This window comes from Falco biarmicus, chromosome 5 (genome assembly GCF_023638135.1).
Source record: "Falco biarmicus isolate bFalBia1 chromosome 5, bFalBia1.pri, whole genome shotgun sequence".
Lineage (NCBI taxonomy): Eukaryota > Metazoa > Chordata > Aves > Falconiformes > Falconidae > Falco > Falco biarmicus.
Window position 1 is genome coordinate 38,300,552 of NC_079292.1, and position 25,653 is coordinate 38,326,204.

General features: G+C 44.2%; 1 protein-coding gene across 3 annotated transcripts in view; it reads left to right on the top strand.

The window, feature by feature from the left end:
* PPM1H (protein phosphatase, Mg2+/Mn2+ dependent 1H) overlaps positions 1-25,653 on the top strand; it is a 144,915-nt gene that overhangs the window by 109,582 nt on the left and 9,680 nt on the right. For 2 of the 3 annotated variants that reach the window (XM_056340507.1, XM_056340505.1), the window contains exons 7-9: positions 9,728-9,791; positions 11,757-11,864; positions 19,470-19,621. In XM_056340507.1, coding sequence (XP_056196482.1) covers positions 9,728-9,791; positions 11,757-11,864; positions 19,470-19,621 — 324 coding nt within the window. Of the gene's footprint in view, positions 1-9,727; positions 9,792-11,756; positions 11,865-19,469; positions 19,622-23,331; positions 23,791-25,653 lie in introns of those variants that run through there. The other variant, XM_056340506.1, reaches the window with a different exon arrangement.

The following is a 25,653-nucleotide window of genomic DNA, read 5'->3' on the forward strand; positions in this document are numbered from 1 at the left end:
CTCAACAGCCCACAGTGGTAGCAGAACTGCCAAGTTTCCCCACAGCATTAGGACAACTGCCGATCCAGCAATGTGTACCACATCACTAGTCCAGGCTGCGTGTAACTGCTTTGAGACCAGCCTTTCCCTTCTCCCTCCAGCTCTCCCACCCTTTCTCTGCAGTGGCAGTTGGGATAAGAAATCCACTGTATTAAATGTATCTAAAATAAATCCCACTTAGGAGGGAGCTGACCATGAGCTGCCCCTTCTGCACCCTTGCCCCATGTGCATTGTGGTTGAGCAATCATTGCAAAATGCGTACTGTAGCTGGCAAGGCATCTTAAGAGCTGTGTCTCCAGCAGAACAAGCCTCCGAGCTGTCGCGAGCCATAATTCACTGGCAGACATCTGTGTTACTGACAGTCTTTCACAGCTCAGTCTCTGGGCTGGGGTTTTCAGGCCCATGGCTTACAGAGGTTAAATTTGTATCAGAAAGAGGGTACCTCTGGTAGCTTTGGCAAGTCCTGGCAACAGAAGCATCAGGGAAGACTTGGTGGCCACTTACGCAAAGTGCTGCCAGCGCTAAAAGGGGGTGTGGGTAGCCTGAGGTAGAATTATATGGGGGGAAAAAAGCAGGCCTGATGATAACTGTTCCTTTAAAGGACTGCACAGAATTAGTATTCTCTGTCTCTGCCTTTTAAAGAAAAGTTAAGACATGGTTGGTTAGGTTTTCCTTACTCATGGGTGAATCCAGTGTCAACAATTTTGAAGTACTTTGCTGACTATATCCTAGACACCTTCCCGAAACCTGTTTTTCTCACTTACTGCATTCCTCAGTGGCTCCTTCCAGGGTTCCCCTCTCAGCCTGCCCTGGGAATGGAGGAGCCATACAGTGCTGCACTTAACCAAAGGCATCCAGAAGGCACTGTCCACTGGCATCAGCTTTGGTGGTTTCAAAGTTAATTTTATGTTCCTCCTTGGAAGGCAAACAGCGGCCTTTCTGCTGCTCACATGGAAGCAGAGGAGTTCTTTGCTTGTGTCCAGATCAAAGCTTTAGCTTTTTGACTTGATTTTAGGGTGGTGAAAGATCCTTAGATAACGAGTCTGGTTTTGACCTGGTTTGTTGGCGGCTTCCTTTGCTCTCCAGGAGTTCATGGAGTTGAGCTGCATCCCATCAGACACAGTCCAAGCTGGTGAGGTACCCACCGCACATTGCGGGATAAAGCCCAAGGCAGCAGCAAGCTGCCCTCTTTGCAGCGGCAGTGGAGCACTTGCCAGCTCAGTGTGTCTGGCAAGGGGGGGCTGTGGCACATAGCCACCCAGGGGTCAACCCATGCTGGGGAATCGCCCGCCCACGTGAATTATTCCAAAGCAGGGAGGCTGGTGCCCTGGGGCGAGCACTAAGCAAAACCCATTTTATTCTAGAGTCAATATTGTCCACTGCCTGGAAAGCTGCCAGCCTGCTCTGCGCTTGCCCTTTTCTTTCCAACAGGGAATGTCTTTCAGCCTCTAAGCATCTGATTAAAAAAGCAACTTCACTTTTCAAGCCGTTTTATTTTGTTTGGGATGGATGCCTTTTGCTTTCATTGTGCAGCCTGCCTTGCCGTCTGCGGTTCAGACTCCGGCTCACAAAAACCAGGCTCTCATTAATCACTTATTGGGCATCCAGAATACCCCAGTGAGAGCCAACGTACATGTTTTGCTTGGTAATGCGCAAGCTGATTTCAACAAATATTGCCAATGTGGCTTCTATCTTATTCTTTATTTCTGGGCTCGATGTCCTTTGACAGTGTGTTCAGGTAGCCTGCCCGAGGAGTGCCTGAGCAGATTGAGCAATGCCACAGAAATGCTTTATGGAGCAGGCACCCGCGCTGCACCCCCCTTTAATATAAATTGATTTATTGAATCAAGCGCAGAAGCCCTGCTACAGAAACCTCGGGCTATATTCTCTGGAGAACCACCTAATAAAACAGCCCCAACTGACACTCCTCATTAGCTTTTCCACGGATCCCAAGGCAGTATTTAAAGTGACAGTGTCCCTCTTTTCAGCCTGAATTTATCTGCTGGCTAATGCCTGTGGTTCTAATTAGCTTAGCATTATTAGTCTTATTCAGATAAGCTGCATTTCCTAACAGCTTGATTCCAACTTGTAAAAAGTAATTGGAAGTCGGCAAACCCTGTGCCGTAACCTGCTTGATTGCACCTTTTAGTCAAATTCATGTAATTTACAAAAAGTCATCCTTCCTCCCTCCCCTCCCCCCTGCCCCCCCTTTTTTAATTGAGCTTTTTTTGTCTAGTGAAACCTTCTGTGCTGCTTCTGTTGAAATCCTGGCTGTATTGTTGTGTTTGAGACCTCAGCCGTATCCTTTGTACAATCGCCAGGGAGAGATCAAATTTTAATTTCATAATTACTTCACAAGAAAGCAGCCTTTTCCCCAGTCATGCCTGGTATTAATTTCCTCCCAGCAACTTACATTTTCATAATTTAATGATTATGGGCCACCTTTGCAGCACTGGGCCTTTCTGGAGAAGAGAGAGATAGGATATAATTTGTGCAGCAGAAGCTGTAATCCACAGCCACTTGCCTTGCTTTTTGTGTCTTTGCTCTTGTCTCTCATTGCAAAGTAGCCAGGGATGGGACATGCCTTTTCGGTACACGCAACCAAAGCAGCTTGCTGGGTTGTGCCTGGGCGTTTGGGGCACAGCTCTGCGATGATGAATGGCTGTTTGCAATGTGCATGTTATGCATCTTTTCAAGATTTGCAGCCCTCGCTGCAGGAGCAGCGGGAGGTGAGAGCTGACCTGCTGTGTACAGCACGTCTCCTGACAGTGACGAATGGCTCTGTTTTCCCCAAGTGCACACATGCCACAGGAGCTGAGCCAGTGTCTTCGGGGCAGGAGAAAGTAGAAACAAGAAAGCAATAGTGCTGCAGCAAAACAGAATAACTTAAGTCTGGGGTAAAGCTCTTTGTAAACGGCCTCTCTGGGGCCAAGTGAGTGTGACAAGAATGGGATTGGTCTGAGCTGCATCCTGCAGGAGCATCTCCTTCTGGAAGCAGTGTGTCTAAGGCCTGTCCCTGCATGGCTGTTCATCTCTGCCTGGGCTTTGCCTTGGCACAAGATCAGGTGCCGCATATGCAAGGGCAAACAAAAGGCTCCCAGTCTGTTTTGTCAGAAAGAAATTAACTGAAATGAGGTAATCTTAAATCTGAAAACCCCATCAAAAACAACTCTTCCTCATTAAGGTGAAGTCTCTTCCCACGCCCCTGCTTTCTCTGGCTTCCCCAGCTGTACAAATTTGACATGAATGCAGCTGGGTCCCTAGGAGATCCCCTTTCTTTCCATTGCCACCCAGGACTGACTTACGGCTCTGTTCCTGGATGAGAGGAGGCCCCTTGCTCCTTGGAGGAGTTTCCAGCACTGCTGTGGGATGGTGAGGTCTCAGTCTGCTGTGTCTCACTGCGTGCCCCATCCTACGCTACAGTGATCTTTCCCAGCAGAGTTTGCTTCATGTTTCCTCGTTAACAGGAATCTCTCCTTCCACAGGATCCCAGCTAGCAAGTGTGGAGCAGGCACTGCGAGGTTATCATGCAGTCTTTCTCCCATCTGCCTCCCCACATCCTTTAACAAGTAATACAGCAAAATGTGAATTTACGAGTCGTTTTTCTGTCCATCACAGTACATTAAGCCCACAGGGTGTTAACAGCCCACTTCCCTTACCCCTCTACCTCCAGAGAAAATTGCTGACAAACCTTTCTGTTTGTCTTTTAAAAGTAGAAGAGATGAAGTAAATTGTGAAGTGTTCAAACCAGCAAATTTTCTGGGGGAGAAAAAGACTTAGCCTGGTGAGACTGTTGGAGAACATGGATCCGCTTGATTTGCAGCTGCAGTGTCTCCACACAGTTTCTGTCGCTCAGTAGTGGAAGCTCAACTGGTCACATGCAGTGAATGAAAACGCTCACAGTATGCTTGCTCTGTCCCTCCTAGCTTCCTCAGCACAAAAGCAGCAAGGGAGAGTGTTTATAAACACACTCGGTTGATTTTTTTTTTCCCTGATTGTTTTTTTGGGGGGCAAGGACGCTTCTAGATCCTTGGCCACCCTCTCCCTGACTTCCCCTCCACCACTTTCTTCTAACACTCCGTTAGAGGTGAACGGACTAAAAACATCAGTCACATTCCAGGAAGTACCTGAGAGAAGATGCTGGTGCTTGAATCTTTAAAATGGGCTGTCCAAGATGGGTAGCGTTTGTTTTCCTTAGGAATTATTTCTGCAGAAGTACATGGTGCCGGGGGATACATCCTCTCCAAAGTCACAGCTCTGTCTTATGACTGTACACAACAGTGAAGGCTCCCTGGAGGTCCAGAGCTCATGTACCAGTCTGGTCTGACCAAGCCAGGGGGGATTTACAAGATGAGGCATTATACAGTTTCAGGTTCAAAAGAAAGGGTCTCTGAATTTTCTGGGGAAAACACATGGTTTAAAACCTGTATGTTTTCCTTTTTACTGAAATAAACCCTCTGGGAGTATCTTGGTTTAGAGTAGATCTTGCCCCTAAAAACTGTTTTGTGCATATGTATTGTTTTTAATTGATTTGGGTTTGCCATCATCTTTTAACAAACATTACTATAGCTTGTGTGCTTTTGTTATCTTTGTTTATTGTAGTTTTGTCTCTATAAACTATATGTCAGATGAGTAATAGGGGAAAGATACTGAGGCACTGGAACATTAAAGCTTACCTACCTAGAGGGTACTTAGTATCAGGCAGTGCTGTCTGGATTTAGAGATCCTGACTCTGCAGAAGCACGTATGTTTGAGGACATTTTTTAAAAATTATGGTTGGATTGAGACATAAATTGCATAATTTTCAGTTGTTCTGTGCCTAACCTGCACTATGCATCTTTTCTTCTTGGTAGTAAGCATGCCTTTACACTGTTTGACACCTGTAGTTCAATAGACAGTACAGATAAACAGTTCCTTTTGGATTGGTGATTTAAGCTCTTGTTATCCAAAGGGTAAGCTCCAATCCACTGATTCCTCGTGGGGGTGGGGGTGAGAGGAAATTAATTTCTTTCAAGTTTTGTGTTGCTCAAAGATTAAAATCTTGTTTTCTATTGGTATGACCAATGAAGGTTGAGATGGAGGGAAGGGAGGTTGGTTAGCTGGGGTAGTTTTGTTGTGGGGTTTTCTTGAGCAGGTAGAGGGTGTTTGGGGATAGTTCTGGGTTTGTTATTTTTTACAGAGTGGTAGCAAAGCAGTGCTAGAATTACACTGAATCCACAGACCTGTCTTAAAGGAGAGCCTTCACCCTCATACTCGGCATGAACTGGGACACATCTGATGCCACAGTGCTTTTTCTTGCTTGCTTTACCACAGGTGGGTTTATTCTGTGCTTCAAGCTAAAGCCTTTTGATGATTTTTTTTTTTCCCCCCGCTCTTCCTTAGTTTTAATTCTCAGTTTACTGTCAGGTGTCGCTACCAGAGATGAGAAATACGGACAAACTTGCTCAAGCCAAGTGCTGTGGCAAAGCAGAGCACGGAGTCTGGATTCCCCTGTCGTGCTCAGGACTGAGCCTTTCAGGTCAGGGTAGATTGTGTTTTTGCCACCATCTGTTGTGCCTGGGGATGCCAACACAACGCTTCTTATGACCAGTAACCTTACATAGTTTGCTGTAAAAGAAAATATAATGTGGATTTTGGTTTTAGTCATCATCAGCTTCTACTCTGGTGTGAATTTGTGTGAGCTTTCAGAAAGCCAATTTTAGGAACAAATAGTATGGCAGGAGAATGCATAACACATGTAAGAGATTATCTAGGATTTTGGCTCTGAAATCGGTATTTGGGAACTGACCGTTTTTTCAAGTTCTGACCCAGTAATATACAGGTCACGTTGATAATCTTTTAGTTAAAGAGTGCCTAAAACACTGCTTATGACCTCAGCACTCTGGGAAACTTCTTCTGTAGATTGTCTTGTGCATTTAGCAGCTTCTGGTGATTTTTTGTCATGTATTTAGAGCAGATTCCAGTGAGCATATGAGTAACGTTGTGTCAGCCCTAGTTTTTTCATCCTGACGTCTGCTTTGGCTCCCGGTGCGATTTGGCCCGGTTTTCCAAAATGTTGATCCTGAGTCCAAATGTAACTTTGTGGGTGGTACGTATGTCAAGCCGTAGTTCAGTATTTTTGGACAGCAGTAACATTTCATAATTCTTTTGAAATTACAAGAAGAAACAAAGTTAACTGAAAAAAACACGGCTAGGTCTAGCTGAGCACAAGCTCGCCTTTTCGACTCCCCCCTCTGCCCCCCATTTTTCCATTTGGAAAAAATAGAGGTTTATGTGGCAGAAGCACTTGACAGGATTTAGGCTTGTTCAAAGCAGCAAGCAATAGCATAGCCTTGTCTTTATAAGCTGCCTTGTCATGCTGTGGCAGCCACTGAGACCTCTTGGGATGTGGACAAGGAAGATGGGAAGAGTGGAGAGTTGCAACCCTGTGTCTCTGTATGTTAAAACAGTGAGCTAGGCTGAATTACAGAGATGGCTGAATAAGGCCATGTGGGCACTAAAAAAGCTGAACAACCCCTTCAGGTTCTAAGTCTCTGTTTGATATACCTACTGCCATATTATATGTTTATATGCAGCACACTCTAAACAGCACAGGAAGGTATAAGTGTAACTTTGTTACATAAAATCAAGTGAAATAGTCCAGAAGGTTGTAGCCTGTGTGAAATAAACACATGTACAAAGTACAGGAGGTTTCACAGGGTATAAATCAAAATGAACTTCATAGCTTCCATCCTTCTCCCCAGTGCAGTTGCTGAGCTGCTAGCTGAAAAGCTGTCCTTCATCCTTCTCTTGCCGCAAACCACACGCTCATATATTATTAATTCTGTTTTACTAGTAATGCAGGACATAGGTACTTCTCTAGAGTGTCTCGGGTTGCTTTTCAGTGTGTCTGTGCCAGCTCCACTGCTGCAGTTGCAGTTCTGAGCATTGTTTTTCAAGCGCTGATAATTTTTCAGGCAATAGCAACATCAACAGAAAAAGCACGTTTGAGATGAGTTCTGACACCCAAGTTCTGAGCCCAGGAGGTCGTTTGCTGTGAGAAGCCGCAAAACCAATCACTGTAGCCCTCTGGGCCTCCCTCACTTAGTCACATTGCTTCAGGAGGTTGCAGGCTAGCCAGCTGCCCTTCCTAATCTGCTGATGAAACCAGTTAGCTTCAGCCCTTGCAATGCAGCCTCTTCCAGCGTCCTTACACCATTGTGTCACAGTTGAAGGCCACAGGGACAATGGGCTTTATAGTGGTTCCATAGAAGATGCTGGATTCGTCAGTGGGGACTATTACTTTCAAGGACTCAGGCCTGAATGATGGCTTTTTCACCCCTTCTTTTTTCTTTCTTCCAAAAGCGTAGTCAGTGTGAGGTGCTAGGCAGGAGAATATAAGGGAGGATGGGAGAGAGGGGAAAACTTGGTCCCGGTTCTTGGCTACCTACAGGACAGTGTAAAGTGAGGGCTTTAGTCTTAAGTATTTGTAGTTATCTTGCAGATAATATCATTTATGGGTAAAGAATGGGTTTGGGTTTTCCTTTAAAAAGTGGATTGCAAATATTTGAGTCACATCAACTTAGTCTTGTTTGCTATTTGTTACAAATATGTACAACAACTTGAAAATCCAGTAGGAGTGGTTGTCATGTCAGGCTTGTGGTTTGATTAGTCATTTGACTCTGATGCTCAGCATGGACTCGGCTGATACCCTTTTTCTTGGTGTCAGAGTACAGCTGGCTCTATGCAGGGAATAGAAAAAAGTTCAGACTCCTCCTCAAGGAGGTTTTGCTAGGGCTCCCAGCACTATAGGTCCAGCTGAAAGCTTTGGGACATGTTCATGAGCAGTCAGGGGTGGTAAAATTCTTCCTCCACCTTCAAACCAGGATGTCCAAGTTGCGAGGCAGAGACGTTAGCTATTCCCTGCTGGAAATAGAGGAAGGAATGAGAGTAGAGTCCATGACTGACTCATCCTTCCCAATAAAATGCTATTCCAGGATTTCAACATCAGGGAAGTATTGTCATGCTGGCTACTTGTAGTGATTTGTGCTTTTTTTGCTCGATTTAAGAGCTAATCCATTTGCCCTCCCCAGTACAAAATGCCATGTAAATGCCTTCACTGTATTGTTTCTTAAAAGATGCCCAAGTATCATGGTTATATACCCAAGATGTTCTTGACTGTGTGGTCTCCTATGAAGCACCCACCTGTTTTGCAAACCTCACCTGGTTCTGTTTGGGATTTCACACTAGTAATGTTTTGTAGTATGCGAGCAGAGTCCTCCACAGATGTTCCTTCTATGCATTTTGGTTGCTTTTCCTTTTTTCTTCCCCCTCCCCTTACTCCAAAACCCTAATATGGACCCTACCTGTGATTACTGGGACATGTGAAGGTGGAGCTTAAATGTCTATGTCACTCTTTTAAGTCTGAGGCTTGCCTGGGAGATGCAGCATGTGTAGCTGTGTAATACAGCACCACTTATTGATCCAAGGTCTATGCCATATTTTGGCGAAGCAGGGGACAGTTCGATTACAATATAGGATTTCAACCTTTAATTTTTAATTTCCTGCTGGTTTGTGTCACAGCCATAACATTGCTTAAACCTGATCAAATGTGACTTGCCAGAGCTCAAGCAGCCAGCATGGCTGGAGAGCTGTGCAGCAGAGCTTGGCGGTGGCTGGCAGGGGACCCGCTGCGGTGCCTTCCCTCCTCCTGCTTGTCCCTTCCACTTTGGCAGGGAGTGCTCACTCGTGTGCTCAGGGAATGTTTTTGGTGTTACCCCAAGGGCTCTGGGCATGGGCGGGCCAGGGGGAAGGGCGACATGCAGGGAAAGGGTAGGGGGACAATTTTGTGGTATGAGGAGAAGCATGACCTTCTGGGGCAGTGTACTTTAACCAAAGAGGCTTTCCAGCACCCCACCTCGAGCATGTGTTACACAAACTGTGGGACTCTACAGCTTATAATAATGACAGCAATCTATTTATTTATTTTATTTCTCACTGGCAAAATTGCTCACCTTCTCACCTCATCAGTATCAACAGCTGGATGCATAGAAGGTGGAGTACGCAGGCATGTGGTAAACAGCATCAGAGCATGAGCATTTACTTCTCTTGGCCATGGGAAAGCTGCTGTGAAACGTGAAATCTCTGACAACCTTGAGTGTTCCAGTCAAGGTCAAATGATCACTAAATATCTTTCTAAGACTCCTCAGCACATGATGCTTCTCTTAGTTTAAGTGGTCCTGAAAGGTGAGAACAGGATCAGAGCACTGTTTCACACTTTGACTGTGTACATATTTTGTCATTGCTCACCATTTCATATTAGCAGAGTGCATCTAGTCATTGGTTAGCTTCTTGATGGGTTTGGGAGGCTTTTTGTTTGGTTCAGGGGGGTTTTGTGACGCTGTATTACTGTATACCTGCTGCCATAGCCAACGATACCTTACCTGATTAGGATGTCATTCCAGTCTACCTCTTCTTCCTTGCAAGCAATAGGAGCAGCTTGGCATGTTAAATATTTCCTTGTGTCCACTATTCTTTTTGGTGAAATGGGTAATTCTTTTGGGAAAATCTTTCCACAGAAAAAGAAAAAATAATGTTGTGTTTTTTTTTAAAAAAAATATTTTTATTTATATCACAGCTGCTTGTTTCAGGGCACTGGGTCACTAATTGAGTGCAAGCTTTATAAATGTTGTTTGTCCTCCCCCCACAGGGCATACAAAACCATTGAGGAAGATGACTTGAAGTTTCCCCTTATATACGGAGAAGGCAAGAAGGTGGGCACGTTTGCTTTCCTCAGACCAAAGGAAGAAGGAATTCTGTGCTGTTTACCACTTGGTTTAGCCTGTGGCAGTCCAGTGTTTTCCACTCAGTATCTCTTTATTTTATTGTTTTGACAGCTTGAAAGAATATCTTGGTCCTGTCATAAATCAGTCTCGTGTCTGGGGGGGTGGCAGGGAGAGCTCAACCTACTAAAAAGCATTCTTATAGCAAACATAGTCATTTGCTGTTCGGTTTGTTTTTGTTTTTCTTTCATTGTAAGTAGGCTGCAATGAGACCATCTTAAATAATTGATTTAAAATGTTCCTGGTTTCACTGTAAATATAACTAGGCTGGATGAAGATAGCAAAATACCTCACGTTTGCTGAAAACAAAGTAGAAGGATATTTAATAGTGCTCTGAGATGCAAAACTCTAATTTAGGAAGGGGAGGGATCAGGGCAGGATTTGCGAAGTGTAACACTCCTTAACTGCATCTTCTTCAGCTTGTGTATGTAAACTCACCGTTGAATTTTTCTGATGTGTGAATGCTGATAGTTTTTCTTGAAAGGAAAAACAAACTGTTCCAATTGGGTGTACTTTTCCAGCTCTGTGATTAAGAACAGTGAGATCATTAGTGCTGATCCCAGCAAGCTTAGCTGGATGCAGCAATAGGATCAATATAAGGATGCAGTGGTGTCAGTTTGCCGATATTGGTATGCTCGCTGTGTTTCTAAATAGTGCTCCCCTGCTGCATTAGGTTCTTATCTTAATGCAAAAATACACGCTTTTCAGAATTAGGCTGAGTTTTGAAGGTTCGGTCCTGCAGCTTATCTCTAAATTTGGTTAGGTTTATAATTATTTGGAAAATGTTTCATGCACATCTTTTCAGTTTACTTTTTTTGCCTTACGGAGCCAGGCGTTAGTGAGGTGAAATTATTTTGAGTCAGTTTCTTGGTGTTACTGATGCTGTGGGCTCACTTGGTCACAAGCTGCAGCTAAACTAGAGTTTGGGGGAAGAGATATGCAGACAGCAGAGAGCAAGGCTCCCCGTGAGGCTGCCTATCTGGTCAATCTTTGGAGAAGCATTAATGAAGAAGAGCCCAGCACCTCTTTGGAGACGGCTCATGCCATAGGGTCATAGAATCATTTAGGTTGGAAAACACCTTCAAGATCATTAAGTGCAACCATTAACCCAGGACTGCCAAGTCCACCACTAAACCACATCCCTAAGCACCACATCTACGTGGTTTTTAAACACTTCCAGGGATGGTGATTCCGCCACTTCCCTGGGCAGCCTGTTCCAATGCTTGACCACCCTTTCAGTGAAGAATTTTTTCCTAATATCTAATCTAAACCTCCCTTGGTGCAACTTGAGGCCGTTTCCTCTTGTCCTGTTGCTTGTTACTTGGGAGAAGAGGTAGGTGCTTGGGGAAGGAAGTGGTGGACCTGCCCTAGACTGACTGTCCACAGAGGAGAGCACTGCGGTCAGTGTCGCTGTCACTTGTGTGTTCAGCAATTTAAGGGTGCCTTTGGCACTTTTCCTTGGTGGAGGGAATATATGGCAATATGTTAATAGGAAGAGGCTGCAGGGTTTTTAGTTGAGTAATTAGGCTCCTCATCCTTTTTATAAAACCTGTTTATTAACAGTATTGTTTTCTGAAGGAATATTCTTGTAGATTGGCATGGAACAGTGAGGTGACTGGGTTAGGTTTCCATAGTCCCAGTCCCTTTACAGATGGTCACAGTCTAAGGTGGGTGTATGCAGACTGGGGTGTGGATGAACACAAAGCTTGGAATAATGAGGGAAATGGAGATGACGTGAGTGTGAAAATCTTTGAAATTGGTTAGCCATGATAAATCTAGAGTTCCTGGGACAGAAAAGGGAATTCATCCCTAACTGTTTTAGTTACAGAATAGTCTTTTCCTATTGACACAGTGTGTATAACAAGATTTAATCCCATTGCTTTTCTTTATTTCCAGGCTCGGGTTATGGCAACAATTGGAGTGACCCGAGGACTGGGAGACCATGACCTGAAAGTGCATGACTCCAATATATACATCAAACCTTTCCTGTCCTCATCTCCGGAGGTAAAACAGCTAAGGTTCAACTATCTGATTTGTGGGAGAAAAACAAATATGTTTAGTGTACTTAGTTATTCTTCCAAAACTGTCCATTCTGATTGCGGTTCAATCCAAGCAACATGCTGCTCTTCAAAGGTGCAGCATGTTAGTAACATTCATATAGTAGGAATGTTATAAGTTCCCCAGCTGCGTGCCTTGGCTCTGGTTCCTCCACATCCCTGGCACAGCATTGATGCCTTTTCACTCCCAGGTCTACATTTATCCCATAGCCTTGCCATTCAGTGTGACAGACACCCATCTGTCCCCACCTTCATGTGCTCCAGCTCCCCTTGAGGCCTAGATCATGCTGCCTTCACAGAAGCAGATGTAAATCTGTATTCTCCAGAAGGGAGCACTGGGTTATCTTTCTTGGTAGCATAGTATCCTGCATTACACAGAGGATACCAGATCAACTCTTAAGCAGGAAAATGCCAAGAGCGATTGGAAGAGTGCTTTATGTTTCCATCTGTCTGCCCATTGACCTCCAGTTCTTAATTCTTTATGATGGTTTTGTGCAAACACCAGATAATGGCAGAAATGGCAGTGTGCATTCTGAAATGATGGCATAATGGGGATTATGCAGTATTTGTGTTAGGGGTAATTTTAAATGCCTCCATCGTTTTTACTTGCTGTGCCACAAACAATTCCAGTTTTTGACCACCAGAGACCTTGCAGTGAAGGATATCAAGCCTGCCAAAGGGATTTTGAATGTATTTGCTAACAAGAAACATGCAAACCTCACTTTGTTTTTTTTTCCCCTCTGTAACTGCATTCCTGTTCCAACGTCAAGGAACAGATGACACATATTTTTCATAAAATATTAAGCAAGGGCAAACCATCTGATGACAGCACAAAAAGACGAGGTTTTGCTTCCATGGCCCAAATGCTGAGAGCCATACACTGACAGCTGGCTCGCTGGAGTTTTAACCGTACCCAGTATTTGACCTTGAATTTATTGCTTGCTGTAGCAGTGCAAGAGAATGAAAATACACAAATTACATAATTCTGCTAGGAAGGAACCAAATTATTAAATTAACCTTGCTTAGAGCATCTTTGAGACCTTAAAAATATAAACAAAAAAAGTGCTGGGAGATTCTGGCCCTGAAGAAAAGGGGGAGATCTACAGACGGCCCCTCTTCACGTTTCCTTGCTGTCAGTCCAGTACCTTCCCTCTCTGCCCTTTTGAATGTGTTGTATCGCTCACTTGGGACCTGCTCCTGCTCTCCTCAGCCAGCCCAGGCAGCAGCTCTGCCCTCATCACTATGAAGGATTTGTTTAGTGCCAGCAAAATGATGCAATTCTACCTATTTATTTTTCTTTCTGGCATGCTGAGATCCGGTGTTTCTGGGGTATGTAATGGCTGCAGCACAGTATCTCAGCACTATCATCTCTGCCAATTGCTGCTGCAGTATTTGTCTGTGTGTATAAACCAAAGCTTCTCATGGGCTTTTCTGATTTGTGTGGAGTGTGTCTGTACGTGTTCAAATTCTGGAATATGACATCCAGTTCATATGCTATCCACGTTTCAGGATCTCTTAACTGCTTCGCAAAAGAGAAGCAAAATTGGCTTTGTTTCCACTTTCCTTTCACAGCTAAAATCAGCAGAAATGTACGAGGGCAGGAGGAGGAAAGGCAGAGCACCAGCCACCTCAATTTAGACATACTGGCAAAAAAAGCCCTGAATTTTATTAGGAAGTAACATATGCTCCAACTTGCTTTCCATTGAACCTCCTTCTCTTAATCATCTCTTCCTTCTCTTCCTAGAGAGCACCCCAGTGCTTTATCTCCTTGTGTTTTTCCCTGACTTGTTCTGTCCATATGTGGACAGTGTACCTTGCACAGAAACCAGCATTAAGAAACAATGTCTTTGTGCTGCCATCTGGGAAGCTTGGCACTTGGAAGTAAAGGCAGGGACGTCAGGCAGCAGTCATATTTGGCCCTTGTGCAGCATTGGATTTTGGAATTGTTTATATAGAGGTATGGAAGCACGTGGTTTCCAGACCTGGAAAGGGAGAGGCACAGGAAATTAAGGTACACAGTGAGTTGTGACAGAGGAAGGATCCAAGTCCTTTGGCTTCTGTTTGTGCTGCAGTTACAGCATCCTTTCCCAAGTTGGAGGCAACGTGGTGTGTTTTCAGAACATTTTACTTCCAGTGTGACAAAGCTGTGGTATGCCATGTCCACCAAAATTTAGCTGAAGGTAAGCATCCCTGAGACTACATCCAGAAATAGGCATATGAAAGTAATTTGAAGGTGGTGTGAAATGGTACTTTGATAGAGTGCCAGGCTATGGGAGGAGAAGTCATGTAGCCAAGACTGACAAATGTAATCAGGATTCAGTGGCTCAGCTGTTACAAGACCAGATTTGGAGGACTTCTGCAGTTTGGTGAGCTCTAGAGAATTGAGCCTTTTATAATGAACTGGAGTAGCACAAAGCAGGCAAGCCATGGCTGAGGCTGTCTGGCATGGAATTAAATATTTATTTTTCATAATGGAACAGTTCATTTGAAAGCTTTCAGCAGGAAATTCTGCATTTTAAAGCTCGGTAAGAGCCACCTTGTTGCAGCTGAAAAGCAGGATTTCATCCTGAAATTCTTCAAATGGCAGCCTAGCCGTTTGGTGGGGAGAGGTGTGGCTGTGACAGCAGCATTTGGCCCTCACCAGCAATGAACCTGAAACCAGCCACCACAGCAAATAAGGAGGTAATGAAGGAGAATTCTTCTCGTTCCATGATGTTAGTAAAATCTTTCTGACAACTCCACAAATATGTCAAAGGAGACTGTTTTAGATTCACATCTGCCTTGTGCAGAAATCTTTAGGAATTACACCACTGAAAGGAACAAGCAAGGCAAATACTTAAGAGGAGTACAGTATGATCAAAGACAGTCAAGGTGGTTTCAAAAAGCAAACATCACACTTTAGTGACTTGAAGTCCTTCAGAGTTATGTCTACCAGAGAATTAAAAAAAAATAATAATAAATGCAGTAAATGGTCTTGCATGAGCACTTTGATTTCTCAGAAAACGTTTGAGAACCTGTTCTGCATCACAGGTTATTAATATAAAAGATATGAAGCTACAGACTAAGTGGAAAGTTGGCACAGTCTACTGGAAATTGGCTAAAGGGCAGAAAACAAAGGGTGGCAGTAAAAAGCTAAAAGGAGATTAATTGGTGAGTGCTGCAGGGAGCAGTGTTGGGACCCGCTTTTTATTATTTACATATAAATTACTTGGAGGGTGGTATTGAAAGATCTTGTCATTTGCCAGCAAAGCTGCACTGGATAACACTGCGCATAAAAAGGGACGATACAATTAAGAAAGGGCTTAATTTATTGGAGTAGCAGAGTTGATCAATAGTGCAGCGAGTGAATGCAGGCTGTTGTTTTGGGTCGAATTCCCCTGGGGCTGGCTGCTGAGGAGCACCTCAGGTGGCTGCAGGCTCGCGTGTCACTGTTGTGGACAGTTTTCGAGCTGCAGGGACTCATGTTGGTTGGCTCTTAAAAACAAAACTGGCAGACAAGCTGCAGCGCCTTCGCAGAGCTGCTGTGGTTCTTTTTCGGCAGCTCAACATAGGTTTTGTCCAGTGGGTAGATCCCTTTGAAATATAAATATAAAACCAGCCCACCAGTTCGTTGCTTGCCCAGAGCATATTTTTCTGAGCACTCTTGACTGCATGTAGGTGAGAAATGTGAGAAACAAGTGTCTAGGTTGAAGAAAAGAGTTACGTGACAAACTGCATAACATGTGTTCAAAAAGATGGGCTCTAGCCGTGTGCATCCACTGTTACCTATCAGCAGAGATTTGCAAGTACCAGTCAGGATAAAATATAGTGTAACCCAATGTTTTTTGTCATGGATGTCTGTGCTACCAAGGTCCTGGTGCTCCTGCCTTGCAGTTGACTCTTCACATTTTCTGGTTACTAAAGCCAAGTTTAGCTAGTTAACAGGTCAGCTCTTCTACATCAGGACAGACATCAGTGGTTGGTAGAAGTATGGTGACCAAACTGGGCTCCATTGAAGGCTGCCCTGGTGCTACAGAGAGATGTTAAAGAGTGAGAAAGTTTGCTAGGGCAGTAAAGAAGGGGCTGGTGGGCTGGGGAGAGCTGCTGACAGGGCTCTCGGGACAGCACAGGAGGCAGAGGACAGAGCACAGGTAGCCCAGGGCATTTGGGGCAGGGGTCACAAGTTCTGTGGGGCACTATCAGGTTTGACATCTGGCTGCAGAAGCAACGAGTCACGAGGGAAAGATTGACGATCCGGGGTGGAATTGCTAGGAAATGTGTCAAGGGTGCAGCACCAGTTAAGGAGACCTCTGCACTGCCAGCCAGTATCTAGCCAACCATCATCTGCACTAGCTGGGCTCTGCAATACTGTTTTGCAGTGTGTGCAGCTTTGTGCAAACTTGTATCACATTGCTTAAACCTCACTGTTGTTTAGTTTCGTGAAGTACAGCTACAGGAAGGATGCAGTCATTGGAGAGGTTGGCTCCGGAATTAAAAACCAGAAGGGTAATATAATTTCCATTGGAGTCAATGAGCTGCTTTTGGTCACATTAGATTTACAGGGCTGCGGGGTTGCTTGCTGTTGGGTAACTCCCTGGATTGCTCCTCACCTTTTCCAAAACTCTGGTATATCACACTCCCTCACCTTTTCTGAACAGCATGTGTGGAGTAAGCTGTGGGGTGTTGCACAATGTGTGTGTGTGTGGATTGGATGTTCAGTGAGCCCTGCTGTTCTGAGCATCCATTACACATGCCTTGGTGATGTTGCCCAACCTGTGTGCCTCCAGGAGCTCTGCTGTCACACTCCTCCATGTCCAGCTGAAGGTATGTGTTGCTACTCCAAGAGACCATCATTTACCCTAGTAAGAACTAGAACAAAGCCACTAGCAAAAAAGCGAAGGGTTAGGAGCTGGCTTGTTTCTGCACCTGGGCAAGGTGGTCTGTGAGCATAACCTGAACGTATGATAGACTGGACCAACTCTAAATTAACCCATTTTTGTCAGCAACATAGTGAGTGCAGCTGTATTTTAGAAATCTGAGGAAAGGAAGAAAGAAAAAAATAAAGGAAGAAAGAAAGAGCGAGCTTGAGAAAAAAATTAAGTATTATATGGATGTGGCTATGCTAATGTGTTCCTGCTGTGGTAACTGGAAGGCAAAGCTGCATTTCAGTGAACATTTTGTTGCATGTCCAGCTGGTCCTTGTGTACAAGAATCTTACCTGAAGTTGCCCAAAGCTTGCCTCCTGTAAACATGGTGCTCTCTTTTCCTTAGCCTGGGTACCAGCCTGTCATCCCTTATTGCTCACTCCACTGCCCTTCTCTGCACCTCTTCTGACATCTAGTTCCTTCTCAGTGCCACCCCTTTCTGGAGGTGCTCAGGTGACAAAGCTTTTGCTTTTAGGAACTACCTACCTTGTTCCCAGATTGCCCATGAAACCAGTGATTGCATTTTTTTTCTTTTCCCCAAAAACTAAACAAATTATTGGTAAAATGATCTGCTCTTGGTGTTGCTTTAGCTTTTTGACCTGTGGATTGGCTGTAGGTAGCCTTGGCAAGTTTCTTATCTGCCCCAGTGCTGCTTCCCAGTCAGACAAGAGTGTTCATTTCAGGAGGATTCAAATCAGTGATGCGTGGTCTTGGTTTCCTGCCTTCTCCCCCACCAACTCTGCAAAAAAGGCTCTTGTGGTATAATGTGTACTTTGCCTAGGTGGGAGAGGCATGGTAGACGTGTATTTCCTAGCACTGACATTCAAAGCTTGGTTATTCCTACAAGGGGCTTGCTGCTGAGTGCATCCTTGAGCGTTAACCCTGATGCTCTCGAATACTTGCCTGTACCTGAGAGATCTGACCAGAACGTGTGCTGCTTATTGATGGCTGCATCGGCCAACTTACCCTCCACACCCCAGTGATTTCTGAGTTGAAACCATGGACTGTTAGTGGCTGAACTAGATTTTGGGAGATGGGGACTATGACAGCTACTGGTTTCTGTGCAATAGACTTGAGAGCTGTGCTGCATGTAGGTATCTTTTCTATAACACTACTCCCACTCAGTCTGAATAAGGAGATATGCTGTAATGAACAGAGTATCTTCTCTTGACTTTAATCCTCTCCAAAGTCCTTATTCAGCTGCTACCTTAGATAATGAAGTGAAGGTTACATTTTACAAATGACCTTCTTGTGCTTTTGAATGAAAGGCGAACAAGTAAGGATTAGCAGTCAAGTCTAGGTGATTTTTTTTTTTCCTCTGGTACTGGTTGCAGTCCCATAAAATCATAATTACATTAAAAGGTCCAGGCATTTTATGTGCATTGCCTGCTCCATGGCTCCTAAGGGGAGAATGAACCACGAGGGAGAATAAAACAGCTCATATTTTCTAGTTATGCCAAGTGCTTGTCCTGACAAATTTCCCGATTGCCACTGCTGTTAGTGTAGCCCGAGGCTGGAGCAGGGTGTGTGATGAGGTGCACCGCTTCCAAACTTCAGTACAGATGATCGTTCCCTCCTGTCTGCATTGCCAAGGTTGTCACGCTTCTTTCAAACTGTGGTTGTTGCTCTGGTAATTAAAGTGCTCCGTGAGTGCTCTGTAACGGCTCCCCATCGCAACCTGGGAATTGCAGGCGGTTTGTCAGCTGGAGTACAGCGTGTGCTGGAAGGAGAGTTACGCCAAACTAAAGGCTCGTTTTAAAACACCTGCCATGGCCTTTACTCATTCTAGCACAGCTGATGGCCCCCCAGTACCCACCATGTCTCCCCCCTCCACTCCTGGCTTTCTCTAGCCTTGTCAGAGAGGGGACAGTGACAGTTGTTTTAAAGGCAGGGTGTCACAGAGGTGCCAGCAGCAGTGGTCAGCCTGACTGTGGCTGCAGACTGATGAGGTGAAGCCAGTGGGCATTTTGATAGTGTGGATAAGCTTGGAAGTTCACTTTTGTGCAGACCTTGAATCGGTCTCTACCTATGGAACTTCGTACAGATAGGCGTAACTGAGCAGGTAAACAGTTTTTCTCTGTTTTGTGGAACTGCTCACTTACTCAGGTGTAATTCTTGAGTGCAGCAGCTGCCTCTGATCTGGAAAAGTAAATGTGATGTCTTCTGCCACACAGGCATTTCCAAACATGCAATTTATCTGGCAGAGTTAAATGGATCTGGGCAAATAGTGAAAACAATTATTTGTGAATATTTTATTAGGAAATATCAAAAATTAATCAAATAAATTATTCAGCTTCCATATGACTAGTCCTGCCAACGATAGGGAAGAGCCTCACATGCTGAAACCAAGCTGCCAGGCAGGGGAGGCTTCAAGCGCTGTTGGCAGCAGGCGGCACGGTGCTCTACAGCCTGGCTTGGGTGTGCTTGCATCCCTCCCAGCTGGGGTCAGCACTTGAGCTGTGCTGAGCTGGGGCACGAAGGGTTGCGGTCTCAAGGGCTAAGTTGGAGACAGACCCCAGCAGTGCTGCAGGAGAGGTATTTCAGTGCCCTGGCTGAACCTGCTAACTCACAGCCAAACTCAGCAATGTTTCACAAACAGGTCTGATGGTTTCCTCCTTTATGAGTGTTTCGGGGTTCTTTTGTTTTAGGTGAGAGTCTATGACCTCCTGCAATACGAGCATGGGCCAGATGATGTTCTGATCCTAGCTACTGATGGACTCTGGGATGTGCTGTTAAATGAAGAAGTGGCAGAAGCTGTCACCAACTTTCTACCAAACTGTGACCCCGATGATCCCCACAGGTTTGTGCTTATCCGTGATTTTCTAGCTTCTCTGCAGAAAAGTGCTTTCTGGTAATGTAGTTTTGTAGAATAATGTTCAGTAAATATGCAACACCTGCAAGAAGACACTTTTACAAGTTGGATGGAGCTTCTACAGCAAGTGTGGGGGTGTGGGAATCTATTGTAACTCAGAATTGCCTGCTTTCAAAGCAATGGTTGTGGGATCACGGCATCTTGGCATGGGATCCATTTTGTTTGCTGTATGAGGTCCTGTGGAAACTGTAGGAGGCTGAGCTTAGAAGAACGTAGTGACAGGTCTCTGTCTCCATCAGTCACAGGTTTTCACTTAACTGTCCTCTAGGTAGTCCCTTAACACTAAAGATTGTTTCTCACTAGGACATCGTCAATATCTCTCTCTCACTGTGTATGTACGTGTAAATACTACACAGTGTGGTTCCAACTTATTCCTGGTCATCCTGCAACCTTTAAACCCACCTTCAGTAGGGGATGCTCAGTGCTACAAGCTGCAGGACAGGTATGGTGACAAAATAGTTGGAAATAGATGAGAAGTCTTACTATTTCTTTAAGTTGGATTTTGTCTCATTTCACAATTTTAACCTACCTCATCCTCTTAATTTCTTTGTCTTTATTACCTCCTACTGATCAATTTGTGTGTTTAAAACATACCATCAAGCAAACAAAGAAGTTCCCAGACAACTAGCTAGTGCACTGCCTGCCTTGAGTGAGTCCATCAGTCTGTCTGCTGCAGAGTTCAGTGTCATCATGAATTAGAACATCACATTGTGGATCAGAAATCACTCACTTGTAAAAGGGAGGACTATGAAAGTGGAAAGTGCTTTATCCTTCTGTAGGGACTGTTCAAGAAGGGAAGTGTGTGTTGCTTCTGAATTCAGGCCTGGCCATCGCTGTCTTCTGCCCTCATCCTGGGCTGAGAGCAGGGAAAAGAGTTTTTATACATCCCCAGTTGGCCTGTGGAAAGCGGAACCTCAGAAATAAGCTCTGGGATATCTCAGCGGCCCAAGTGAAAACACATGGAACGGTCTGAGAGCTCAAGTTACATGTGACAGCTCTTGAGGGCTTGAGGAAACCCATCTCAAAATGCTTGGTGTTTCTCATAATTCTAACTGGTCATCTCCACAGGGTCAGCCCTTGCTTGCTCCATCAGCAAACAAGGAAAATAACTAGGTATGGACACCCTAACAGCCACTGGGGTTTTTTAAGTGAGAGCAGCTCCAAAGTAACTCGTGAGCAGTATTTTTTTGGCCTTGACACAAACATGGAATGCAAAACCAGGTTTTGTTGCAAGCACTCAGTCGTCGGGAGAATGGATGATTAGCATGAAGCTGCAGCTGCAGTATTTGGACCTTCCCCACAGTGCTCCGAAGAGGAGATGTGCTATGAGTGACATCCAGGACTGTCTCTACTTCAGCAAGACATGAAAGTGTCTCTGCCCTCTCTCTTGGAGGAGATCAGGCAGGATTAGCAAAGGGCACTTCCAGGGCGCTTGGCACTGTGCTATGCAGATATGCCGTTAATTTAAGGTAGGAGATGACACAGCCAATCTACTTGTGGTTATTCCCTAGCACTGTTCAGAGGTGCTAGGGAGCTTCTGAGTCTCCTCTTGCAAAGGCATCTGGTAAACGTAATATCTCAGCCCTGCTCTGCCTCCATTCTCATCTGGTAATTGAGAAAGGTTGGCACTTCCTACTGTCTCTGCTGGTCCTGTTGTAAATACAAGTCTGGACATACTGTGTCCCTCTTGTTCCTTTTGATCTTTCCAAAGCTGGTGATGGCCACCACTTTTGCTGTGGTAGGAATGGGAATTCTTTGTTCAATATTTTTTGACTTGTAAAATGAGCAATTTTTCATCCATTATTAAAACACTCACAGAAATCAGAGACACTAAAGGAAAAAAAGATATTTTCTGTATTTCGTTTTGATTGTTTGTCCTGGTTTAACCCCACTAACTGGGGGGGATTAGTCCCTGTTTGTGCCACTGTGAGTACAACATGCTTCAGAATTGGGCCTGTTGTATTATGAGTTAGAACAAACACATTTATTGGTGTTTGACCTACTGGTCTATGAATGGACATCTGAATGGAAAATTAATTTGTTCTTCTAAGTAACTTTGTGCCAGGTCATTTAGAGGCTTACAAATAGTGGTGGCAAGACGTTTCTCATGCCAGCTTGCAAAAGGTAATTAGAGCAGTCCCTCATACAGTTTACAGTGATATTTATGAAAATTGCCTTTGTGGAGTTGCTCTTGGTGCCTGGTTGTAAAGAATATTTAAAGGATTTAAAGTACTGTGTGAGAGGTTTTACGTAATTACTTCACAGTGCTCCAAATGAGGTATAACTAATGAATTTACAATAGCATAGCAGCTCAGACTGTGGAGCTGCGTTCATTCCTCTCACTAGTCAGTGACAGGAGAACTGTTTGCCGTATTATCAGTGTTATGTTTAAAGAAAATGTTATCCCAGAAAATGTCACGTTCCGTGATGGGTGTAGTGACATAGTCTGCGGTGAGGTGATCAGCTGGAAATGTAAAATCTCTAGGGATGTAGAAAACTTGTCAGAATGTAAGAGACTTGCCCCCTGTGTTTGGTAATGCTGTGGTCTTCAGGAGAACCTACCTGTGGAGTAGACCTTGGCTCCACCTGACCCAGTAGCCTACTTACTCCCTGACAGCAGCATATTTAAAAAAAAAAAAAAGCTAGGGAGGAAGATTTTAGAGCTGCACAGTGCTTATCTGTTATGTAATCAGCTCTTTGTAGGAGCAGTATCCCTCCCATTTTTAGAAGTCATTTTATAGCCTGATGGGTAAGAGCTTATAGCCTTCAACAATGCTCTTGGGACTCTCTCCTGCTGGTATTTACTGTCAGAACTGTGAGTGTTTGTTACCCACAGAAAAACATCTTTGAATCCTGTCAAACGTAGTGTGTGCCTGGGCATCTCCAGGCATAGGGAGAGCAAAGTCCTCAGGTCTGTCTTCACCCAGCCATGCAGACACAGCCTCAGGGGATTTGGGCAGTGGGTGATGGGCACAGACTTGATTAGAGAACAGTTCCTCTGTGAGGGTTACGATGGAGTGAAGAAGCTGGGGTGGAGCTGGATTTCTTAGCTAGCTTATTTCTTATGGGTCCTGTGGCAGACAAGAGCATGAAGGGGACCCTGAATGATGAACAGGTGGTAGCAACACACTGCTACTTTCCATACATCACCTCTCTGAAGAGCTATGAAGATAGAGAAGCTTGACTCTTGCCCATTTCCTTCAGCTGCACTTATGCAGGCTTACCCATTGGCCTTGGGAATCTTTTATTTCTCGTCCTCCCTCCTGTCCTTTCTTGTTCCCTCTCACTCTCACACTAGCTAGAGATTTATGAGGATGCTGGGGAGTTGTTCCACCTCTGCTGGGTGTGAGAAGATAAGAAGCAGCGCAGACAGCAGCACGTTTCCCCCACTGTCACCATTTCTCCTGCAGTGCTTTCACTGATCAATACTGAAAGCTTCAGCAGAAGAAAAAGACCCATATATATTTATTCTTAAAACACAAAAGTTGTATTCCAGCAAGGCTGTTCATTAGGAGGAAGTGGATACTTTAAAACTACTTCAGCAGTTCTCTAATGCTGTCTCGACAGCTGAATCCCAAGTTCACAGCGCTGGAGAATAAAACATTCGGTAATGGACTGCTGCTGCTATTCATTTCCAGGTACAAGAGACTCACCCTATCTCCTCTAGTGCCAAGTTGAACAGCATCGCTTCGATTCAGCTCTACACAAGGAAAGGAATATGTTACCTTGCTGCTGCCTTCACCTGTTCATTTTCCTTTGCTTCCATGTGCTGGTTTTCTTGTGTATTTCACAGTCTATGAGAGAATTTCTGGCTTATTAAAATTTTTTTTTTTTTTTTTTATCTTGCCCTCTCCAAACATAAAACAGCCAAAGCTTTACACAACCAAGAGCAATACTCATTCCTTTGTATTCTTTAGATGTGGGGAGCCCTTGCTAATTAGAAAAAGGAGGAAGGCAAAGTTTTCTCGCAGAATAATGGGTGTTTTCTTCTCTTAGATTCTGACAATAGCTGAGAAATCCTTGGAAAAGATGTTCTAGCCAAAATTCACTCAGCATCAGACATGCTGTGAATAAATATTCCAGTTTCTTGCTTGCCACGTGGAGTCCTTTTGTTCCTTAGCCCTGCATCTGATTTGGGGATTTGGGAACCAGGGAGTGCAAGTATGTATGTTTGGGTTTTTCCCCATAGAAAATACAATTTCACGTTGTGTTAGGACCGTACAGGCAGTGCTGCTTGTTACATCCTGATGTTACAGCTCGAGGTTGCTGGTACAGACTTAGAAATTCTATGTGGACGGTGTGCACATGTGTGTGCAAGTGTGTGTTAGAGTTTGTGCCTTGTGCCCTTCTGTCTAAAAGTATATCTACTGTCAGAACTAGCGAGGGCTGGAAATTTTGTGACTCTGTCATTAGTAGCACAGGGGGTGCCTTGCTTCTGTACAACGCTACCTGGATTTAACCCATCAAACTATTTGGTAGTCAAATATTCGTTCATTTAGATTGAAGGAGTCTTTCTAGCAGAGCAAATAAATCTGTTCCTGGTTCAGAGAAATCATTTGAGTTTAAGGAACAAAAATTGTAGAAACAGAACATAACGTGTTTGGTTTTTTTTTTCCTTCTTTTGTCCTCAGAGAGTGAATAAAGTCTCTACTGATAGAAATTACCATTTAATAATGCGTTCTGTCGTGAAAACTTCTGGGGTTACATCAGTCCTGGATACTCAATATGCTTCCCTCCCCACCCCCACTTCTGATCAATGGAGATACTGTTCTTTTCTGTTCCTCATATGGGATCTGGGCAGATCATTTCTGGCCAAGGATCCTCCTAGAACAGGGGGTCTTGAAACGCAAACCCTTCTTGTCCTTCCTTGTTTCTGCAAACTGCAGAGGTGCGCTTTGCTTCTGGTAGCTTGTGTGTTTGTCTTTGTAGAGCCCTGCATCATCTTGGAGGTTGATACACTTTAAATAAAACACAGGCAGACGCAATATTGAACTGGGTTGGGTTTTTTTCTTGTCAGTCTATTTGATTAATTATTAAATCATAGAAAGTTTGCCTCCACCCAACCAAATTCAAAACATCTCAGCCAGGTGTTGCACTGCTGAAGAAGAAACCTGTGACGATAGCTGTTGGCCCATAATGAGGTTTCTTTCAGAGGAAACTTCTAAGTGAGTACACAGATGTGTTTATCTAGTAATAGCAGATAAAACGATAAGGGAGCACATGATGGAGCAGTGCCTATGCACCACCTTTTGGACTCTGAAACCCTTCTGCACCCAAGCAGCATCTGTTGTTTTTTTCAGGACAGAAAAGAACTCCTATAAATCCAGTGCCACTCAGCCCAGCATGGGCTGGGAGTTGTGAAACAATGTAAAAGCTGGTATTTCACTAACTGAAGCACTTGACAACTTACATTGATGCAGTTCTCATTGAATAAATATTATGAAATTGTTTTCATTTAATTCATAAATGTGAAAGAACTGTGGGACTCTGTTAATTTGGCTGTATTAACTCTTAAATTTCCTTTTCCAGTTTCAGAACAAAAGAGATTTTACAATCATTCCCACGGTCAAGGAAAACAGAGAAATTAGTCTACTTGGTTAAAAGTGTAATTTGGATTTTACTTTTAGTGCTCTATTACTTGTTTTCAAATTACTTTGTTGTAGTTTGTCTCTGAAATAGCCAAGCAATGTTTACCTTCAGATGTGTCAGTGAATAAAAGTGTAGTTTTCAAGAGCAAGTAGTGTTATTTGGGGTCCTCAGCTTTTCAGACTGCTTGTAGAAAGCCAATTTGTTACAGCAAGTGTGTTTAATATTTTTCTGAAAACTGGTGGAGCCAGGCACCCAAAATGACCAGTGACTTTTTGATCAATTGGTGCCTGACAAATGCCTTTAGATTCCAATGCAGGAGCCATCACTGAATGGGAAGGGCTTGCTTTGTGAGTGTGCCATGGTTTGTGTTT